Here is a 19190-nt window from a genome sequence, read left to right as displayed (position 1 = left end):
TATCATTTTTGGGCTGCACGGTGGTGCAGTAGGTAGCGCTGTTGCCTCACAGATAGAAGGTTCCTGGTTCCCCGGCCGGGCGGGTGCCTTTCTATGTGGAGTTTGCATGTTCTCCCCGTGCATGCGTGGGTTCTCTCCGGGTACTCCGGCTTCCTCCCACAATCCAAAAACATGCTCAGGTTGATTGATCACTCTAAATTGCCCGTAGGTGTGAGTGTGATACGTTGGCCACCTGTCCAGGGTGTACCCTGCCTTCCGCCCGAAGCCAGCTGGCATAGACTCCAGCCCCCCGTGACCCCTAACGGGATAAGCGGTCAAGATAATGGATGGATGGTTATCATTTTTGAGAACTGTTAAAGGTGACATATTCTGCTCTTTTTCATCAACATATATTGGTCTAAGAGGTCCCCAAAACATGTCTTTAAAGTTTATGCTCAAAAAAACACTTTGAAATTAGATTCTGGTCTGCCTGTAAACCCCTCTTTTTCAGCCCTGCTCAGAACAGTCTGTTTTCTGTGTCTGTGCCTTTAAATGAGAGTGAGCTCTCTGACCACGCCCCCTCAGGAAGTGGGTGTGCCCTCGGCTCTCCATCACGTTGATCTAATGTTTACATGTTGGCTGAATATACACGGCTGCTCACAGACCCGCGTTACTTCAACCCTCTGAATCTGATCCAGAATCTGATCCTGACGGAGAGGCGCCTGCAGCAGGACCTTTCTGAAGGATTGGTCACAGATTTAGTGTTTCTTGTTGTTTTATTTGTCAGTATGTCGACGTGTGTCTTGGTACACAGCTATGAACATGTAGCTATGTGGCTATGCTAACTAGCGCTAGCACTTATCCATGATAAATAAAAATCATCCACTAGATCTTCAAATCTGCAGACGTGGGGAGTAAAACCAACCTTTGTGTTTATTAAGACAGCCTACAACTAGCATGCCTCCCTCCTAAACTCCTCACTCTGCCTGGTTGAGTTCTGCATTTCCAATATGGCTGCCGCCATGGATTGGCTTGAAAACAGCGCTCAGGAACAGATGGGTGACGTCACGGATACTGCGTCCATATTTTATTCAGTCTATGATCGCCCCCCATCAGTAAGAAGTATAGAAGTAAAATACTTCTCCTTCACCTTTATTGTGTAGCCCTCTTATGACTTCACCTTGGTGAGCTCCACCACAAGTCTCACAAATGCTTTTAGTTTTTTTGGATAACATTATAAACTCAGATTCATCATGGGGACTCTTTCCACGTTTCAACAGCTGACACTTTCGTTTGAAAGTCAACAGATTTCAGGGTCAGCCTTTAAACCAAAAACACCCTGCTTCCCACAATGCAAAGTGTGATCAACACGCATTGGGGGAAAGGAGGCTGTGACTTAAGGACAGCCCTGGGATTGTGTGTGCTTTGAATACGAGCCATAGGTGTGAAAGCAGCCTCATGTTTTTGCCACAGTGTCAACAGTGACAGAAGTGAGATGTGTCAGTGAAAGACTTTTAAATCTAAACACTCACCCTCCTGTGAACTTTACTCGCCCACACCTCTGATGCTGTGAAACTTGTAGCTTCCTCACTAGTTCAGTGAATCATGAACTTGAAACCAGAAGAGGTTTTCAGCATTCACACTCAGTCCACACTGCAGAGCGGACCCTCCTGAGGGAACATTTGGCATCCTGGTGAGCGATGGAGGACATCTACATCAATGTTGACTATGAGAAACCTGACGACAAGAGATGTTCAACATATCAGACAGGTGAGAGTCTGCCGTCTGAAACATTTATGATTATCTGTCCTATTTTCTTTAAAGTGGTCCTCTCTGTGTTTCAGGTCCGAGGAGCTCACAGAGGAGATTTCACGGAGCTGTTGTTTTGTTTCTGGCACTGCTGAGTGTTCTCCTGCTGGCTACGCTCATCGGCCTCAGCGTCCACTGTGAGTCAGTTTGTCATAATGTCATGCAGAAACTTACTGTACTGAAGTGTTGTTAACAGTCCCTGGCTTTTCTAGCTTCTGTCTCAACATTTTACTTAACTGCCTAACTTAACTGCTGCTTCCTTAATTCCTTTTCTCCAAGCAGACAAATACACGTAGTCAAAGATCATGAAAGCCCACTGTGCTCTATTTTAAATCCATTGCAATGTTTTTATAGTCATGTTTGTCTTCCGTGGTAAAAATGATGATCAAGTGTTAAAGGGAGTGAAACATGAAAAAAAGAGGAAGGACTTTTTCTTCTTATTTCTTTTCTAGGAATAAAAGATGAAGTTGAAATTGAAGTCTACTTCCAGAAAGATATATTTAGAAAAGTATTTGATTTTTAAACTGAAGTGCATTTTGCATGCAAGCTTTACATCATTTGCTGGTGTGAGTGGTAATGTTAACCTTTGGTGGGTATCACAGGAAAAGATAAGCAGAAGGTGCTACTTTAGAGAGACCCACCGCAGTGTCAGCAACACTTCACTTCCCTTTTTGAGTTGCAATTTTTAAGATATCTCAGAGCTTTATAAGCCAGGGGAAAATCTAAATCAGCAAATATTTAGACTGAAAAACAAACTCAAATCAGTATTACTTTGTGAAACATGTATCTTTGATGTATTTCAGGCCACATCTCAGCTTGTAATTCATCTGCAGAGTGCTCCACCATCAGAGCCAATCTTACCGAGCATCTGTCCGTCCTGACTGAACAGAGAGACCTGCTGAACACCAGCCTCGCTGAAATGACTAAAGAGCTTCAGTGTTTGAGTGAGTACTCTGCACACAGTACAACAGTGTGGTTTCTTTTTATCATGACATGTTTTGACCACAAACTCTCTGCAGTCTTCCTCAGATGAGTCATGTCATGTTGATGTGATGTTGGTCAGTCAGCTGATTTATAGAGGTTTGGTCAATAGACTGAATAATAAATGGATGTAGTCTCCGTCAGACCTTCTCTCTTGCAGTCGTCTTACGACCAAATTCCACCAGATCCGTGTCAGGTCTGTCTCTGATCCGTCATGGCAACAGATCTGATAGGTTTCTATTCTAGTCAATGTGTTAACTGAAACAAAGAAATAGAAAAACAATATATGTTTATGCAAAAAAGTCGCCCGTCAGTAACATGAATAACAGCATTGTGAAAACTTTGCATTAACAAGAATACATTTATAGGCATGATTGCGCTTTTATTTACACATCAATGACACAGCACAGGGGGCAGTTTGGGGTTAAGTGTCTTACCCCAGACCTTCTTAATGAGAGGTGACTGACTCTACCACTGAGTCACAGCCGCCCCAATCATTCTCAGAAACCAGAATACATTCATGAAGATGAAGTACAACAAATTAATAATACCACCTCATGTATTTACACTTCTCTCTTTACGACCAAATTCCACCAGATCCATGTCAGGTCGGTCTCTGATCCGTCACAGCACCAGATCTGATAGGTTTCTATTCTAGTCAATGTGTTAACTTCCACTGGGTCCACTCCGTTGTGTCCCGGCTGCGTCTCTGATCCGTCAGATCGGAGCCCTCTGGATCAGATACACATGATTTGTACCGGATGCCGGAGCACGACGCATCAATCTCAACAGAGCAGATGGAGCGGGACAGGAAGTCAGGTTTCACCAAAACAAAATGAAAACATCCGGTTAATTTTCAGAATAAAACACTCTGTGTTATCACCAGATCGTATTTCACTTAACTACAACAACAAACCAAAGTCATGATGAGTGGAGCCAGGCCTGGAGTCAACAGGTCAGAGGTTTTCAGAGGACCAGAAAGACAACATGGATGAGGAGAGGAGGAGGAGGAGGAGAATCCTTGATTCAGGGATCAACCCGGGAAAACCTCGGCCACATGACTCAGATACTGCCGGACATGGATCTGGTGGAAGTTCGACTTCAGAGGTGTTTTTCTGATGAAAAATCTCATCATGCTGTCTTAAAACAGTCAAATGTATCACTCAAGTTGAATTTCTGAAAAAATACCTTTAAGACCTAACCCCTCTGAATGGATACACATAATACAAATTAGAATATCAGAACAGTCAATCTTGCAGCTGATGGTCTTGTTTACTATTTTAGGTCACATAAAGTCATCACTGTAAACATCACTCTGTTTCATAACCAGCTGAAAACTCTTCAAAGAGGCTTTAAATAGGATATAAATAGTTGGAGGTTTTTCAGAGGACCAGAAAGACAACATGGATGAGGAGAGGAGGAGGAGGAGAATCCTTGATTCAAATATAGGGGAAAGACCTCCAACCCAGCCTTTCACCGGCCGAGATAAATTCTAATAACCACCTGATCACCGCCCAGGATTGAACACACCTACAGCATAATGAAAGAGAGACAGCAGCACACATCGAGGCACAAATAACACAGACTCTAATAAAAGCATTTAATTGTATAACCCTCCGAGTAATTGGATTAAAACTACGACAAATTAAAACATATAATTCTCATTTTTGATGTTAATATGTCTCTGCGTTCTGACTGTTCGGTTCACTGAGTCTTGTCTTTTGTTTGCTGTTTTTCTTGACAGAGAAAACGTGTCCTTCTGGATGGAAGATGTTCAGTTGTTCCTGTTATCTCTTCTCCACTCAGAAAAAGTCCTGGGAAGAAAGCAGAGAAAGCTGCAGAGCCGAAGGAGCAGATCTGGTGGTCATAGAAAGTTTTGAAGAACAGGTGATGTGTATAAATCAGAGTAGGATGACCTAAAAATGAGAAGAACGCTCCTGAGTTCATCCACAGGGGTCACCAGAATCAACACAGTTTGAAAACTCCTCAGAGTAACTTTGAAACTAAAATATAAATACAAGCTCTTTACATTCAACAGGAATTCCTGACTGACAACATCAAGGATAACTCTTGGATTGGTTTGAGTGACAGAGACAATGAGGGGGCCTGGAAATGGACGGATGACACTCCACTGACTCAGAAGTAAATTCAGACACATACAAGTGTTCACATGCATGCAGTGGTGTATAAAGTACTTGAAAGCCATACTTGAGTAAAAGTAAAGATATCTTGAAATCTACTCAAGTAAAAGTGAAAGTCACCAATTAAAAAAATACTTGAGTTAAAGTTTTAAAGTAGCTCAAATTAAATGTACTTAAAGCTCCTGTGAGGAGTTTTTCAGTGGTCATGAAATGGACTGAAATGAACAGTGATGCCTCATTATGACCTAGAAAAGCAAACAAAATTATTAGAAAAGGTATTGATAATTTCTGTTTTGTTATTTTAAAGCCTGAAATCGCTGTGAGAGGGTAGGTGTCAAATGAGGTAATTGACAGCATGTCAATAAAAACCCTTTTTCTGCAGTAAATATTCTTAATGAATGAAATAGTTGACTGTTAGTTGAAAGCAGGAGGAGATAACATAATTTATACATATACAGGACAAAATAAGCAAGATCGCTTAGTCCACAGGGGGGCGCCAAAGTCAACACAAACAGAAAGTTCCTCACAGGAGCTTTAAGTATCAAAAGTAAAAGTACAAAGAAACAAAACAGCTAGAAATCACAAGCTTTATTAAGTTTAATTCTCCCTCCCTCCTTCTCCTCTTGCTCCCTCTCTCCCTCCCTCCCTTAATTAAAGTCCAGATTTGCGGTTCATCTCAGAGTTCAGCCGTTCTCTTCGTGGACTGAAGACAAGCCCTGCAATAAGGGGCGGAGCCACACAGTTTTGACCTGGGTGGCCAAACTGGGGCACTGACATTAAACATTAGGGGCTTACCCCAAACCTAGGAGGGTAACTTCCAATAATCACATCTACTTTAACTTCTTTTTATAGGTAGGATTAGACCCTACCTGACAGAACACGCAACACAGCTTCTGGTTCAAGCTCTTGTAATGTCACGCATTGACTACTGCAACTCTCTACTGGCAGGCCTCCCTGCATTCACAGTTAAACCTCTGCAAATGATCCAGAACGCAGCAGCAGCACGTCTGGTCTTCAACCAGCCTAAGACAGCTCATGTCACTCCCCTGCTCATCTCACTACACTGGCTTCTAGTTGCAGCTCGCATCAGATACAAAACCCTAATCATGACTTACAAAGCAGGAACCAAAACCGCTCCAGTTTACCTGGAACCCCTCATCCAGGTCTACTGCCCTTCTCGCCCGCTACGCTCAGCCTCTGAAAAGCGCCTAGTGCTTCCAGCACACAAGGCCTCAAAATCACCAGCTGGACTCTTCTCTTCTGTTGCCCCTAAATGGTGGAATGACTTGGCCAACTCCATTCGATCTGCAGAGTCCCTCTCTACTTTCAAAAGACAGCTAAAGACCCAGCTCTTTAGGAAGCACTATGCACTTAGCTACTGTTCTCCACTGTTGTCCCCAGTGGCAGATCATGTCTTCCAGCTACAGTTGACTCACACTGTCCTGCTCTACTCTGGGAATCTGTGTTCAGGTCTTGAGGGACCCAGCACTTGGTACTTTGGTCATTATTGTGGTGAGGTTAATTGTTGATGATGATAATGGAAGGTCTTAAATTGGTTGGTTGCTTCATTGTAGATGTTCCTTATTTCGGGAAAAAAAAAAAAGAATTCCTTATTTCCTTTTGTGCATTGCCTTTACACTGCTTGGCAGTACCTGCACCTAAAGTGACTTGAAGCACTTTGTTCCTCTTACTGATCTTATTTCCTCTTGTCTAGATCTTTGCTTGTGTTGCTCTTGTTCTCGGATGTATGTCGCTTTGGATAAATTACATTGTAACATTGTAAAACAATTTAACAAATGTTACATTTTTGAAGATTTCTAATGTTAAAAATGTAACTCAGGGCGCTGGTGGCCTAGCGGTCTAAGCGCCCCACGTACAGAGGCTAAAGTCCTCGTCACAAGGGTCGCTGATTCCCGACCAACCAACCACTTCCTGTATGTCTTCCCCCACTCTCTACTCCCCACATTTCCTGTCTCTCTTCAGCTGTCCTATATAATAAAGCCAAAAAGCCCAAAAAATATAACTTTGAAAATGTAACTCAACAGAGTGTCAACATTTCAATCAGGAGAGACACCATTTGAATATTGAAGGTTATTTATTACTGAATGAATGATGAAACTTGACAGAAATCTTTGGCGTAAGGACTCTATGAGGATGATTTTGTGAGCGTAGGATGCGTGAATTTGGCAGCTGAAGAAATCCCCCTAGAGTCCAGACTCTGGTGGTGGTGGTTGATGATCCTAGGAATTGAAGACTTGCAGAGACCAGGTGGAGGTGGAGGGGTGCGCACCATCAATGCAAGAAGGAACTAGCAGGAGAGAGAGACACATTTAAAAAGACAGCAGATAGTTGATAGGCTGACGATAAGGGCGTGCCACTGAGCTGTTGGATGACGCCGCTGCTGATTAACCAATGACAGCTCTGGAGCGTGCAGCTGGAAGCGGGTGAGCTACTGAACGAGGGAGAGGAGAGTTAAACTGCTGTGATTGCTTTATAGTCTTCCTGTCTGAACTTTCACTAGAGCTACATTTGAATCTGCTGAACTCTTTAAGGACTCAAAATGAAGATGATTGTCCAAAGTCACAGCATCAACAAGAATAATATTAAAATCCACAGAAACTACTGTCTCTGTCTCTGCAGCGCACTGAAACACATTAGCTGATTTGAATTGAAGTAATGCTTTCCCCAGTCTGCCACTGCCTGCAATGCTAAATATTCATTGACAGGCTGCAGAGGCAGGTAGAGGTGTGTTCAGCTTCACAGATTTCAGTATTGACAATATGGTATCCATACTTATTACTGCCTTGAGTTCATTCACTGACCCACAATGTAGGTTTTTGGATTGACAGGGAATTTTGGAACGCCATATTTCTGTGTTTTTCTGCAAACACAGGAGGCATCTTTCATCCCGACTAAAGTGACAGGTTTTTTAGATATGGCCACGGGTGTCCGTCTTCTCTTGAAGCACAACTAGCAGGTGGAGGTGTGGCGGTATCCCCACTATCACCAGTGGACGAGGCCGCTTCCATCATGCTGTTGAAACTGATGTATATTCGCAGGCTGTGTGGTCTCGCTGAGATGAGCCTCAAGAGACAATTATTTTCACATGTTATTTTGTAACGTGTGAAAATATAAATGTAGTGGAGTAAAGGTGAAAGTTGCAAAAAATATAGAAACTCAAGTAAAGTATAGACACTCCCAAAACCTACTTAAGTACTGTAACAAAGTACTTTTACTTTGTTCCTTTACACCACTGCATGCATGACCAGGTGAAACAAAAGGAACCACGTTTTACTCTACATGCAGTATCACTGGAAAAACAAATATGAAGATTGACTCTTGTTAATCTCTTCTAGGTTCTGGAGGCATGAGCAGCCTGATAACGGTGGAGGAGATCCACAATGGGGGGAGGAAGACTGTGTGCATATCAGATCGAATTCAAAAACAGATGAAAACTGGAATGATCTGAAATGTGATAACTCCATGCTGTGGATCTGTGAGAAATAGTGCAGGGGGAAGAAGAAGGACTGAGGTGCTATTTAAAGAGTTAAAATATAGAAATGTTTTGTCAAATCTTAAAGCCCTGAGTAAAGTTATCTCTGGTGTGATCTTCACACGCACTGTGTCATCAGCATAATAAGATCACACGGTCAGCGTTTCTCCAGGGTGTGACCGCTGGGAGAAGTTCTCACATTGAAACCAAACATAAAGTAGCAACACCAAGTCAAAGGGACAGTTTGGGTTTTTATGAAGCAGAGATGTTTGAGATACTTGTGAATAATAAGTTCACCATGCACAGAAGGTCACAGTCAGCATGGTCTTGGTTTGGAGAAGCTGGCTGGAGTCGGGTCAAGGTCAGGAGAAACACCAACTTTAGTGATTAAACACAGTCCTTCATGTAGAACTGCCTTTCAGATGAAGTGTACGCTTAATTCATGGATATCTTCACTGCTTCATTGTGACATTACACACCCTTTGCCTTTAACACTGTTTCTACTCAACAATAAAACAGCCCTGTATACCTACGCTTCATGTGCAGTGTATTATGTCGCAATGACAGCTGTTTGGGTCACTGACAGAGCACACTGTAACTTCCCTTTACTAAAGATATCACAGTCTGTTTTCTGCTCATCTTTTTTTAGACGTAAAGAGTCCAGATCAACTTAGAGTTCACTCTGAGATTTGTTAAGTGATAACTGCCTGAGTTAGAAAGAACTGGCTCTGATAAATGGCACATTTCTCTTTGGATGATTTTGCTAAAATAACATCAGATAACACAGATTATATTGAATTTGTTCATAATCTCATGCAAACATTACATTATAGACACTGGACAAGAGATGATGAAGAAGAAGCAGGAAATGGCTTCAGCTTTAATTGTCCTGTATTACTAACTAAGAGAAGTCTACATGGAAACAAGGAAATGCAAAAAAATATGTATACACAAAAAATGATTGAGAGATGACTGACCGGGCCACAGCCGCCCTAATGTCATTCTCTACAACAGAAACCAGAAATATCAAAATAAATGAATACATTTATGAAGATGAAGTAACACTGGTATTTCACATGCATTCTTTTTCTGATCAGTACAACAAATTAATAACACCAGCTCATGTATTTACACTTCTCTCCTCAGAGTCACTCACACTTACAGTTGTAAATTATTCAGGAACTGTTTTTAAAAAGTACTAAATTCATGGATTCTGATGGTAAGACTTCACATCAGTTCTTTCAGTGGACCTCAGTGAGTCACTGCCACCTACTGGCCAGATAAGGTAAGTGTACAAGACATTTCTCAAAATCAAGATGGCCGACCAAAATTTAGAAATGCAATGCAGCTCAGGGACAGAGTCAGTTCCTTCTATTCTAGAAAGACCTCACAGGGATGTTTTGTAACTTTAAACATTAACAAGTCTTTGGAGAAGGTCCTGATCAATCACCTGTACAATAGACTGGATGTGATGTGTTTCTGTCTGTTTCAATTATAGTGAGTATTAAAAACACAAACACTTGTTTGGTATTGCTGAAAAACATTTTGTGATTAACAGTCTGTGAGGTCATTTTGAGATTGCAGAGGGAGGAAAATATTTCATAATTAATGAATCATTAAGTATATTCAGATCGTCTGAAGACGTATTTTCTTCATTTAAATCAGCATTGTCCAGGAGATCTCTCTTTTGATCCAGCGATTCCTGACTGTCTGCCTCTCCAGTTCTTCTTGTATTACGTTGTCTCTCAGGTGGATTGTCTTGAGGATGGCCTTGTGGTTGGTCTAGAGGATGGTCTTGTGGATTGTCTTGTGGATGGTCTTGTGGATTGTCTTGAGGCAGGTATTTGGAGTGGAAATCAGAGGCTGAAATACTCCACCAGGTGTCCAAAGCTTTTACGTCACCGTTGTTTCCTTCTCCACTGTTGTTCGGTTCCAGCTCATGGAGAGTGATCTCTTGAAGGAGAGGCTCACAGATTGCCTTTGCTCTTTTTTTTGCGATTTCTGATAGCTCGTCTTTCAAATGGCTTCTCACGTGCTCTTCCAAAAGATCTTCATAGACCACTCTGTAGTGAGGAGGAGGCTTCAGTTTGGAACGGCAGCTTCCACAGCATGTCTCATTTCTGACACAACAGCTGTGAATGTTTTCACCAATGAACAAAACAAGAACAAAACAGAAGATGGCGATGAGGCCGTAGACCTGGAAAACAATCACAAAGGTAGAAGATCAAACTCCAGATTATTTCAATTCACAATTTAAATGCTCTTTTTAAGAACTGTTTTGAACAGTGAATAATATCAGCTCAGAATCCAACATCTTTTCTTTCCTTCCTTCATTTTTTTTTTACCTTGTTTATGTTTACATCATTATCAGAGTTAGAGGTGGGATCTAACACATCAAATAGAGGTAAGATGAAGGTTGCTTACTTCATACTGCAGTGAAATAGGAAGTTAAATAAATATTATCCCAAATCTGGAATTTGAGGTATAACCAGCTAATGTAACACCACAATTTTCCAGTTTGGGATCCATCCCTCCATTGGTCTGTCCATCTGCCTTCAGTCTATCCATTTATCTATAAATACATATATCCAGTTGAAAAGGGAGAAATGATGATGAATCAGAACAACTCAGATTCCCTCGAGGTAGAGCCAGTGATTTGACTTTATATCCAGAAAACACCCAAACTCACTGATTAGCTAATAGAAGACGATAAGGGCCACTGAGAAAAATATATGTTTTATGGAGCTTGAGCCATAAAAATAAGAAAATGACTCTTAAGTCAGAAGTCTGACTTTTAAAATCATTTGAACTTAACCTCTGCAATCTTTCACATTTCATGTTTCATTAATCCTACTTAAGGAACTTAAGCATGATCACAAATCTAGGCACGCACACAAAGAGACTTTTCTTTTCTTGTTTCACTTTTTGATGCATCTGAGATACTTTGGTGTTTTCATATCTTCTTCCAATATCAACTTTATTTCCCATTCATCCCTGTTGTATGTTAAAGTGCTGTGTCCTGTTACTTACCAGTGATTCAGTCTTATAACCAGCTTTAATGAGGCGCTCCTCGTAGGTCAGACTCTCCTTGCAAGGAATTCCAGTTTGAGAGGCGTTCAGGTTTGTCTTCAGGCACAGGTACCAGTCTCCATCAAACAGAATCACGGTGAACCATGAAACCCCCAAACTGATGTAGTCCAGGAAAAACTTTAACAGAATGCAGAGAGAATTGCTGCTACGCCTACGTAGACAACACCATCCTGGAAAAATCCTCATCTGGTGGATGGGCTCAGTGATGTAAACGAACCAGGCAAGAATCCCAGGAGGAAAAATGATGAACAGGACATCATTCCGATGTACACCTGGTCTGCACGAGCACACAAAATCCCTTTCTAATATGTACTGCAGTATGAAGAGGAGGGCCACCAGCAGGAACGTACTCACAGGATGAGTGAAAAGTGTCCTGGGTATTTGAGGGAAACCACTAATGAGACGAGGCATGTTGGCCGAAGATATCAGAAATCAAACCAAATATATCTGTTGGAGTGTTTGAAAAGCTGCTCCAGTTCTTTCTCTGACTTTAAAAAGATCCTGTCTACACAGGAGATGAAGGTCTCTCATCAAGAAACTGAGTTAAGAGGTTTCAAAGTTTCCCCCGGAAATGGAACTTAAACAGAGTGCGACTGTTAAACCACATTATGCAAACCCACATCCTGTTGAACCTTCGTCACCTTTGTCGTGAACAATACTTTATTAAATGCTCTGTGTAATGCTCTGTAAACAGTGTGACCTCTGGATGCACTTCCAGTAGATACACTGTAAATAAAGTGCACACAGATTCCCTTTTGTGAATAAAAATGTCATACAGTACCCTATTGGTCAGTTGACCTCATTTTATTTTTGGTTGTTATTCAAGTTTTTTGACTCAAGTGTAATACTAATGCCAGAACCAGGCTTATGCAACTACCATATATTACACAGATTGCCAAAGGGAGCTGGAAAACTGAAGCCCTTAAAAACATATTTATTTATTTTTTGCACAAGTGCCCCATTGAATACTGCAAGTCAAAGGGACAGTTTGGGTTTTTATGAAGCAGAGATGTTTGAGATACTTGTGAATAATAAGTTCACCATGCACAGAAGGTCACAGTCAGCATGGTCTTGGTTTGGAGAAGCTGGCTGGAGTCGGGTCAAGGTCAGGAGAAACACCAACTTTAGTGATTAAACACAGTCCTTCATGTAGAACTGCCTTTCAGATGAAGTGTACGCTTAATTCATGGATATCTTCACTGCTTCATTGTGACATTACACACCCTTTGCCTTTAACACTGTTTCTACTCAACAATAAAACAGCCCTGTATACCTACGCTTCATGTGCAGTGTATTATGTCGCAATGACAGCTGTTTGGGTCACTGACAGAGCACACTGTAACTTCCCTTTACTAAAGATATCACAGTCTGTTTTCTGCTCATCTTTTTTTAGATGTAAAGAGTCCAGATCAACTTAGAGATCACTCTGAGATTTGTTGAGTGATAACTGCCTGAGTTAGAAAGAACTGGCTCTGATAAATGGCACATTTCTCTCTGGAAGATTTTGCTAAAACAACATCAGATAACACAGATTATATTGAATTTGTTCATAATCTCATGCAAACATTACATTATAGACACTGGACAAGAGAAGAAGAAGAAGAAGAGGAAGCAGGAAATGGCTTCAGCTTTAATTGTCCTGTATTACTTACTAAGAGAAGTCTACATGGAAACAAAGAAATGGAAAAAGCATGTTTTATTCAAATCATTTATTTGATTGTGAAAACTTTGCATTAACAAGAATACGGTTCTAGGCATGATTGTGCTTCTATTTACACATGGATGGCACAGCACAGGGGGCAGTTTGGGGTTAAGTGTCTTACCCCGGACCTTCTTAATGAGAGATGACTGACTCTACCACTGAGCCACAGCCGCCCCAATCATTCTCAGAAACCAGAATACATTCATGAAGATGAAGTACAACAAATTAATAATACCACCTCATGAATTTACACTTCTCTCTGTACGACCAAATTCCACCAGATCCGTGTCCGGTCCGTCTCCGATCCGTCACAGCACAAGATCTGACAGGTTTCTATTCTAGTCAATGTGTTAACTTCCACTGGATCCGGATCAGATACACATTTGTACCGGATGCCGGAGCACGACGCATCAATCTCAACAGAGCAGATGTAGCGGGACAGGAAGTCACGTTTCACCAAAACCAAATGAAAACATCCGGTTAATTTTCAGAATAAAACACTCTGTGTTATCACCAGATCGTATTTCACTTAACTACAACAACAAACCAAAGTCATGATGAGCGGAGCCAGGCCTGGAGTCAACAGGTCAGAGGTTTTCAGAGGACCAGAAAGACAACATGGAGGAGCAGGAACCTCGGTCTCATGACTCCAGCTGTCCGGCAGTCCTGCTCAACATAACCGGTGGGTGTTGACGAACAAGAAAGCACGGAGCCTGACCACAGGAGATCAGAGACGGACCGGACACGGATCTGGTGGAAGTCCCTCGTCAGAACTCTGCAAACTCCCATGCATTGGAAATCACACAGCCTTAATTTTTGCTTGACTTTCTGCACCAGGTGGAAAGATAAATACTGTTAACAAAACCAAAACACATACAAGTTTTCAAGAAATACAATTGTAGGTACTTTGACAAATGTAAACACTTTCATAGGGTGGCCGATCTATAACAGCCCAAATCATCTGCACTGGCAGAAATGATGCACATACATACACACATGGAGAAGTCCAAGATAAATGCAACAGCAAATAAAAACATAAGATGCCAAATGACAAAACAACAGCATCAAGAGCAAACATGCTGTGAAATACAAATCTCTAAAACAGAGAACATGCAGAAGAAGAACAGTGATCTGTACAGTTGTAAATGATTCAGGAGCTGACACTAAATTCAAGTCAGTTGAATTCAGTGAGTCACTGCCACCTACTGGCCAGATCAGGTAAGTGTATAAGACTTTTCTCAAAATCAAGATGGCCGACCAAAGGTTAGAAATACAATGCAGCTCAGGGATAGAGTCAGTTCCTTCTATTCTGGAACCTTGCAGGGGATGTTTTTCATAACTTTGTAGTCTTTGGAGGAGGTCCTGATCAATGACCGGTCAACTAGACTGGATTCGATGTGTTTCTGGCTGTTTCAATCATAGTGAGTATTAAAAACACAAACACTTGTTTGGCATTGCTGAAAGACATTTTGTGATTAACAGTCTGTGAGGTCATTTTGAGATTGCAGAGGGAGGAAAATCTTTCATAATTAATACTGAGACATAATCAGATCACCTCAGGATGACTCGTTTATTCTCCATCTCAATTGTCATTTGTTCAGGAGATTACTCCTTTGCGGTCAGTGAGAGAAACACCTCCTGATTGCAGTCCATCCACGTGTAAATATTCTAGTGAATCGTCCTGTCTCAGGGTCTTTTGAGTGGAAATTAGAGGCTGAAATACTCCACCAGGAGTCCAAAGCTGTTACGTCACCGTTGTTTCCTTCTCCACTGTTGTTCAGTTCCAGCTCATGATGAGTGATCTCTTGAAGGAGAGGCCTACAGATTCTCCTTGCTCTTTCTTTTGCTATTTCTGATAGCTCGTCTTTCAAATGGCTTTTCACGTGCTCTTCCAAAAGATCTTCATAGACCACTCTGTAGTGAGGAAGAGGCTTCAGTTTGGAACAGCAGCTTTCACTGCATGTCTTATTTCTGACACAACAGCTGTGAATGTTTTCACCAATGGACCAAACGATAACAAAGGAACAGATGGCAAAAAGGCCGTAGTCCTGGAAAACAAACACAAAGGTGGAAGATGATTACTTACAAGTTCAAGGAACATCAAGAATTAAGAATTTTGTAATTCTAGTCAAGCTCCAGATTATTTCAATGCTCAATTTAAAAGCTGTTTAAAGAGTCGTCAAATAAAAGTAAGGTGAGGTTTTTTTTACTTAAACCTTCAGTAAGAAATGCAGTTAAATAATTTCCAAACCTCAATCCATCTAATTTAAAAGGAATACAGGATGATACATTTAAACAATTCAAAGTCCCTCGAGGTAGAGCCAGTGATTTCTTCTTATTGACTTTTTATCCAGAAAATACCCCAAACTCTTTATTTTGATGAGTAAAAAACTAAAAGGATGTTATCTGTTCACAAAAAAACTTGTTTTTCCTTCAGTTTGAATACAAATAACTGTGCTGCTGCATCTGATCATCTCTGCTAAATGTTTCATTGCTAATCCAAATAATAAAGGAGTTAAAGGGCATCCTTGTTTTGTACCTGTAAAATTGGGGTTAACTTAAAGGAGGACCCAAGTTCAAATTTTAAAATAAAAATTATTTAATAACAAAAACTGAGACAGACAAACTAAAATTTACTTTAATAGATCCACAGAAAAACAAGAGGACTAAGAACACAGGGAAGACAAACAATGATCCAACAATGCACAGGGGGAACAGAGGAACTAAACACAGAGTTATCAACACAGTTGTGGAACACAGGACACAGGGGAAACTAATGAGGGGAATCACAAAAGGACGGAAACACACAAGGACATGAAGTAAAACTAAACAGGAAACATCGATTCAGAACTACAAAATAAAACAATAAACACAAAACTAGACAAAGAAAACAAAACAAGAGACATGGATCACTAAACACACAAGAGAGACAAAGGATCACTAATACAGATAAACACGGGGAGAAACCAAGGCATGAAACACAAGGAAAAAACTAAACTAACCAAACCATGACAGATCCTTTACTCACGAAAAAGGAGAACACATCAGCCCTTTAGGTAAAACTGATGCTTGTGGTACAGAATATAACAATACATCCATCAAAAGCATATTCCTTTAAAATTTCAAATAACGAATAACTATTTTTAACTGAACCTCTGCAATTTGTTAAATTAAATGATCCATTAATCCTGCTAAGGGAACTTGAGCATGATTGTACATGTCAAATCTGGGCTCGCAAACAAAGAGCCAGATTGTATTTTCTTGTCACAATTTTTACTTTTTGATGCATCTGAGATACTTCGGTGTTTTCATATCTCCTTCCCCATTCATTCCTGTTGCATGTTTAAGTGCTGTGTCCTGTTACTTACCAGTGATGAAGTCTTATAATCAGCTTTAATGAGGCGCTCCTCGTAGGTCAGATTTTCCCTGCAAGGAATTCCAGTTTGAGAGGCGTTCAGGTTTGTCTGCAGGCACAGGTACCAGTCTCCATCAAACAGAACTGTGGTGAACCATAAAACCCCCATACTGATGTAGTCCAGGATAAATTTTAACAGACTGCAGAGACAACTGCTGCTACGCCTACGTCGACAACACCATCCTGGAAAAATCCTCCTCCGGTGGATGGGCTCAGTGATGTAGACCAACCCGGCAAGAACCACAGAAGGCAAAACGATGAACAGGACAGTATTCAGATGTACACCTGGTGTGCACGAGCACACAAAATCCATATCAAATATGTACTGCAGTATGAAGAAGAGGGCCACCAGCACGATCGTACTCACAGCACGAGTGAAAACTGCCACAAGACTTGGAGGAAAGTCATGAATAGAATGAGGCATTTTGGCCAAAGATATCAGAAATCAGACCAAATATATCGGTTGGAGTGTTTGAAAAGCTGCTCCGGTTCTTTCTCTGACTCTAGAAAGATCTTGTCTACACTGAAGATGAAGGTCTCTCATCAAGAAACTGAGTTAAGAGGTTTCAAAGTTTCACACGGAAATGGAAAGGAACCAGGGTGCCACTGTTAAACCATGCTGTTCAAGCCCTCAGACGAAAGAAAAAATGTACATGATACCCACATCCTGTTGAACCTTTGTCACAGGGATGATTGAAAATGAACAACCTTATCTCACCACAGATCATACAAACCAAAACTCTTCCTGTGGTGCCCATCTGTCCAAAGAATACAGCATAATTGCTACCTTTGTAGGGAATAAAACTGCTCTATTTAATGCTCTGTAAACAGTGCTCCCTCTGGATGCTCTTCCAGTAGGTAAATTGTAAATAAAGTGCACACAGATGCCTTTTTGTCAACATAAATGGTGCCCTATTAAAATGGATTCATAAAGGGGAGGCAGGGATTCCATAATGTACGGCGTGTTCTTAATATTCTGTATAACCAAAAGGGTGACAGGGATACAAATGATCTGCACTGGCAGAAATGATGCACATACATACACACATGCAGGAGTCCAAGACAAATGCAACAGCAAATAAAAACATAAGATGCCAAATGACAAAACAACAGCATCAAGAGCAAACATGCTGTGAAATACAAATCTCTAAAACAGAGAACATGCAGAAGAAGAACAGTGATCTGTACAGTTGTAAATGATTCAGGAGCTGACACTAAATTCAAGTCAGTTGAATTCAGTGAGTCACTGCAACTTACTGGCCAGATCAGGTAAGTGTATCAGACTTTTCTCAAAATCAAGATGGCCAACCAAAGGTTAGAAATGCAATGCAGCTCAGAGATAGAGTCAGTTCCTTCTATTCTGGAAAGACCTCACAGGGATGTTTTGTAACTTTAATCATTAACAAGGCTTTGGAGAAGGTCCTGATCAATCGCCTGTACAATAGACTGGATGTTATGGTATGTTATCTGTTTCTGTCTATGTTTCAATAATAGTGAGTATTAAAAACACAAACACTTGTTTGGCATTGCTGAGCAATGTATGTTTTGTGGATCACTTGAGGATAGTCTTGTGGATTTTCCTGAGGATTGTCCCGGGGATGATCTTGTGGATGTGGAGGCATTTTGGCTGAAGATATCAGAAATCAGACCAAATATATCTGTTGGAGTGTTTGAAAAGCTGCTCCGGTTCTTTCTCTGACTCTAGAAAGATCTTGTCTACACTGAAGATGAAGGTCTCTCATCAAGAAACTGAGTTAAGAGGTTTCAAAGTTTCACACGGAAATGGAAAGGAAACAGGGTGCCACTGTTAAACCATGCTGTTCAAGCCCTCAGACGAAAGAAAAAATGTACATGATACCCACATCCTGTTGAACCTTTGTCACAGTGATGATTGAAAATGAACAACCTTATCTCACCACAGATCATACAAACCAAAACTCTTCCTGTGGTGCCCATCTGTCCAAAGAATGCAGCATAATTGCTACCTTTGTAATGAATAAAACTGCTCTATTTAATGCTCTATAAACAGTGCTCCCTCTGGATGCTCTTCCAGTAGATAAATTGTAAATAAAGTGCACACAGATGCCTTTTTGTCAAAATAAATGGTGCCCTATTAAAATGGATTCATAAAGGGGAGGCAGGGATTCCATAATGTACGGCGTGTTCTTAATATTCTGTATAACCAAAAGGGTGAAAGGGATACGGCTCTTCTCTCGCTAGATGCAGAGAAGGCCTTCGATAGGATTACATGGACTTATCTTTTTGATGTTAATGCTCGGTTTGGGTTTGAAGACACTTTCTTGAATTGGATTAAATTGCTACATCTCAACCCTACTGCTGAGGTATTAACAAACAAGACTATATAAGAGGTTGCCCCCAAGGTTCACCTTTATCACTGCTTCTTTTTATTTTAGCTATTGAACCATTAGCAATAGCAATTAGAGCTGACAGACAACTACAAGGGATTAAAATTGGTAACAGGAATCATAGAATAGCTCTTTTGACAGACAAAATAATTTTGTTTCTAAAAAAAGTAGACACATCTATCCCAATATTGTTAGATTTGATTGGCCAGTTTGG

At 40.9% G+C, this 19190-nt stretch overlaps 2 protein-coding genes and 1 long non-coding RNA gene across 3 annotated transcripts; 2 read left to right on the top strand and 1 right to left on the bottom strand.

Annotated features, from left to right (window-relative positions):
- Positions 1–1376: 1376 nt before the first annotated feature.
- LOC117819698 (CD209 antigen-like protein E) lies at positions 1377–8935 on the top strand. The gene is made up of 6 exons (XM_034693115.1): positions 1377–1749; positions 1824–1925; positions 2592–2732; positions 4514–4656; positions 4808–4911; positions 8267–8935. Exons 1-6 carry the CDS (start codon positions 1680–1682, stop codon positions 8415–8417), a joined length of 711 nt encoding a protein of 236 aa, XP_034549006.1. The 5' UTR covers positions 1377–1679; the 3' UTR covers positions 8418–8935.
- A 316-nt stretch (positions 8936–9251) lies between these two features.
- Positions 9252–12052, bottom strand: LOC117819697. The gene is made up of 2 exons (XM_034693114.1): positions 11434–12052; positions 9252–10600 (listed from the first exon to the last, which is right to left on the bottom strand). Exons 1-2 carry the CDS (start codon positions 11902–11904, stop codon positions 9971–9973), a joined length of 1101 nt encoding a protein of 366 aa, XP_034549005.1. The 5' UTR covers positions 11905–12052; the 3' UTR covers positions 9252–9970.
- Positions 9736–12769, top strand: LOC117819699. The gene is made up of 3 exons (XR_004632604.1): positions 9736–10619; positions 10775–10807; positions 11480–12769. It is a non-coding gene; the product is annotated as an uncharacterized LOC117819699 (long non-coding RNA).
- Positions 12770–19190: the final 6421 nt, after the last annotated feature.

This window comes from Notolabrus celidotus, chromosome 10 (assembly GCF_009762535.1).
Source record: "Notolabrus celidotus isolate fNotCel1 chromosome 10, fNotCel1.pri, whole genome shotgun sequence".
Classification (NCBI taxonomy): Eukaryota; Metazoa; Chordata; class Actinopteri; order Labriformes; family Labridae; genus Notolabrus; species Notolabrus celidotus.
Note: the sequence above shows the minus strand (reverse complement) of the source record. Positions and strands in the feature narration are given on the sequence as shown.